The 2,212-nt window shown below is 47.6% G+C and overlaps 1 protein-coding gene across 1 annotated transcript; it reads right to left on the bottom strand.

The window, feature by feature from the left end:
• Nucleotides 1–1,194: 1,194 nt before the first annotated feature.
• On the bottom strand, nt 1,195–2,076 carry LOC105544639 (SERTA domain-containing protein 4-like; the record flags this gene model as incomplete). Its single annotated transcript, XM_011987202.1, is given in 2 exon segments — nt 1,195–1,305; nt 1,911–2,076. Coding segments are annotated over 2 exon segments (277 nt in total), but the record flags the coding sequence as incomplete, so codon positions are not given.
• Between the last annotated feature and the right edge of the window lie 136 nt (nt 2,077–2,212).

Genomic DNA, 2,212 nt, shown 5'->3' with positions numbered 1-2,212 from the left:
GGTAGGGGCCGTGGATTACTCAGAGGAAATTCCTAGGAGAAGCAGTTTCTGGCTACACTGACTTGATTGGATCACTGCGGACCGCCAGCCAGGGTGATCAGGACCGTCAGGCCTCAAGGGTGGGGGACTTTCACCCCACTGGTGGAGCAGGATTCTTGCTCAGAAGTGATTCTACAAGGGCGTGGAGGGAAGCCCAAGGTCCGGCCTCGTCGGGCAGGGGACTCAGAGAGGCCTGGCTTAGGTTTCAGTCAAAGGAAAGAGTTTTTGTCAAGAGACAGAGAAGGGAAGAGAGGTGAGAGCAAGGGAAAAGAGAGTGAGGGAGAGACAGGGACAGAGAGAGAGAGACAGAGAGGGACAGAGAGAGAGAGACAGAAGGAGGGAGGGACAGACAGGGACACAGAGACAGAGAGGGAGAGAGAGGTGGAGAAAAGGAAGGAGGGAGAGACAGGGACAGAGAGAGATGGAGAGGGAGAGACAGATGGAGAGAAGGAGGGAAGGACAGACAGGGACAGAAAGAGAGACAGAGGGAGAGAGAGATGGAGAGGAGGGAGGGAGAGACAGGGACAGAGAGAGAGACAGGGAGAGAGAGAGAGATGGAGAGAAGGAGGTAGAGGCAGAGAGAGAGATGGAGAGAAGGAGGGAGGCAGAGACAGGGATGCAGAGACAGAGAGGGAGAGAAATGGAAAGAAGGGAGGTAGAGACAGGGACAGCGAGAGACGGAGAGATGGAGAGAAGGAGACACAGAAAGAGAGACAGAAAGCAAAGGAGAAAAAGAGGGAGAGAAAGAGTCTCAGAGACACAGAATGGGAGAGAGAGAGAGAGACAGCGAGGGAGAGAGAGATGGAGGGAAGGAGGGAGGGAAACAGGGACAAAGAGAGACAGAAGGAGAGAAAGAGACTCAGACAGAAAGGGAGAGAGACTGGGAGAGAAAGAGAAAAGAGACAGAGAGAAGGAGGTAGGGAGAGAGGATCAGAGAGAGAGAGAGACAGGGAGAAATAGCGTGTTTGAGTCTGATTCTGTGTGGGTTTCTCTGCCAACGGGTGTCATGGGGGAGTCGTGATTTTTCTCATTCATTTTTACACAGAGGGTTTGGATGATGGTGATGATGGTAGTGGTAAAGAAGTTAGTGATGGTGATGGTGGTGATGGTGATAATGACGATGGTGCTGATGGTGATGGCGATGATGAAGATGACGATGAGATAATGATGGTGATGGTGTTGATGATGGTGAAAATGATGGTGATAGTGATGATGGTAATAGTGATGGTGATGGTGATGATGGTAGTGGCAAAGAGGCTAGTGATGCTGATGATGGTAATGGTTATGATGGTGATAATGGTTATGATGGTGATAATGATGATGGTGATGGTGGTGATGGTGATGATGAGGATGATGGTGAAGATGATGCTGATGGCAATGATGGTGATGATGGTGATAATCATGGTGATAATGATAATGGTGGTGATGGTGGTGATGGTGATGATGATGATGAGGACGACGATGGTGAAGATGATGGTGATGGTGATGATGGTAGTGGCAAAGAAGTTAGTGATGGTGATGATGGTGATGGCGATGATGATGATGATAATGATAATGGTGATGCTGTTGATGATGGTGATGGTGATGATGGTAATAGTAACGGTGATGGTGATGATGGTAGTGGCAAAGAGGCTAGTGATGCTGATGATGGTAATGGTTATGATGGTGATAAAGATGGTTATGACAGTGATAATGATGATGGTGATGGTGGTGATGGTGATGAGGATGATGATGGTGAAGATGATGCTGATGGCAATGATGGTGATGGTGATGATGATGATGATAATGATAATGGTGATGGTGTTGATGATGGTGATGGTGATGATGGTGAAAATGATGGTGATAGTGATGATGGTAATAGTGATGGTGATGGTGATGATGGTAGTGGCAAAGAGGCTAGTGATGGTGATAATGGTAATGGTTATGATGGTGATAATGACAGTGATGATGATGGTGATGGTGATGATGAGGATGATGATGGTGAAGATGATGCTGATGGCAATGATGGTGATGGTGATGATGATCGTGGCAAAGATGCTAGTGATGGTGATGATGGTGACGGTTATGATGGTGATGATGATAATCAATTTCAGGCTTGGAAAGAGTTATGGGAACCCCAAACAGAGAAAGTTCCCATCCATGCACTTAAAATTTTCTCCAGGGGGACCTGAGA

Source organism: Mandrillus leucophaeus, unplaced genomic scaffold, assembly GCF_000951045.1.
Source record: "Mandrillus leucophaeus isolate KB7577 unplaced genomic scaffold, Mleu.le_1.0 Scaffold3029, whole genome shotgun sequence".
NCBI lineage: Eukaryota > Metazoa > Chordata > Mammalia > Primates > Cercopithecidae > Mandrillus > Mandrillus leucophaeus.
This window is presented reverse-complemented; position numbering and strand designations above follow the sequence as displayed.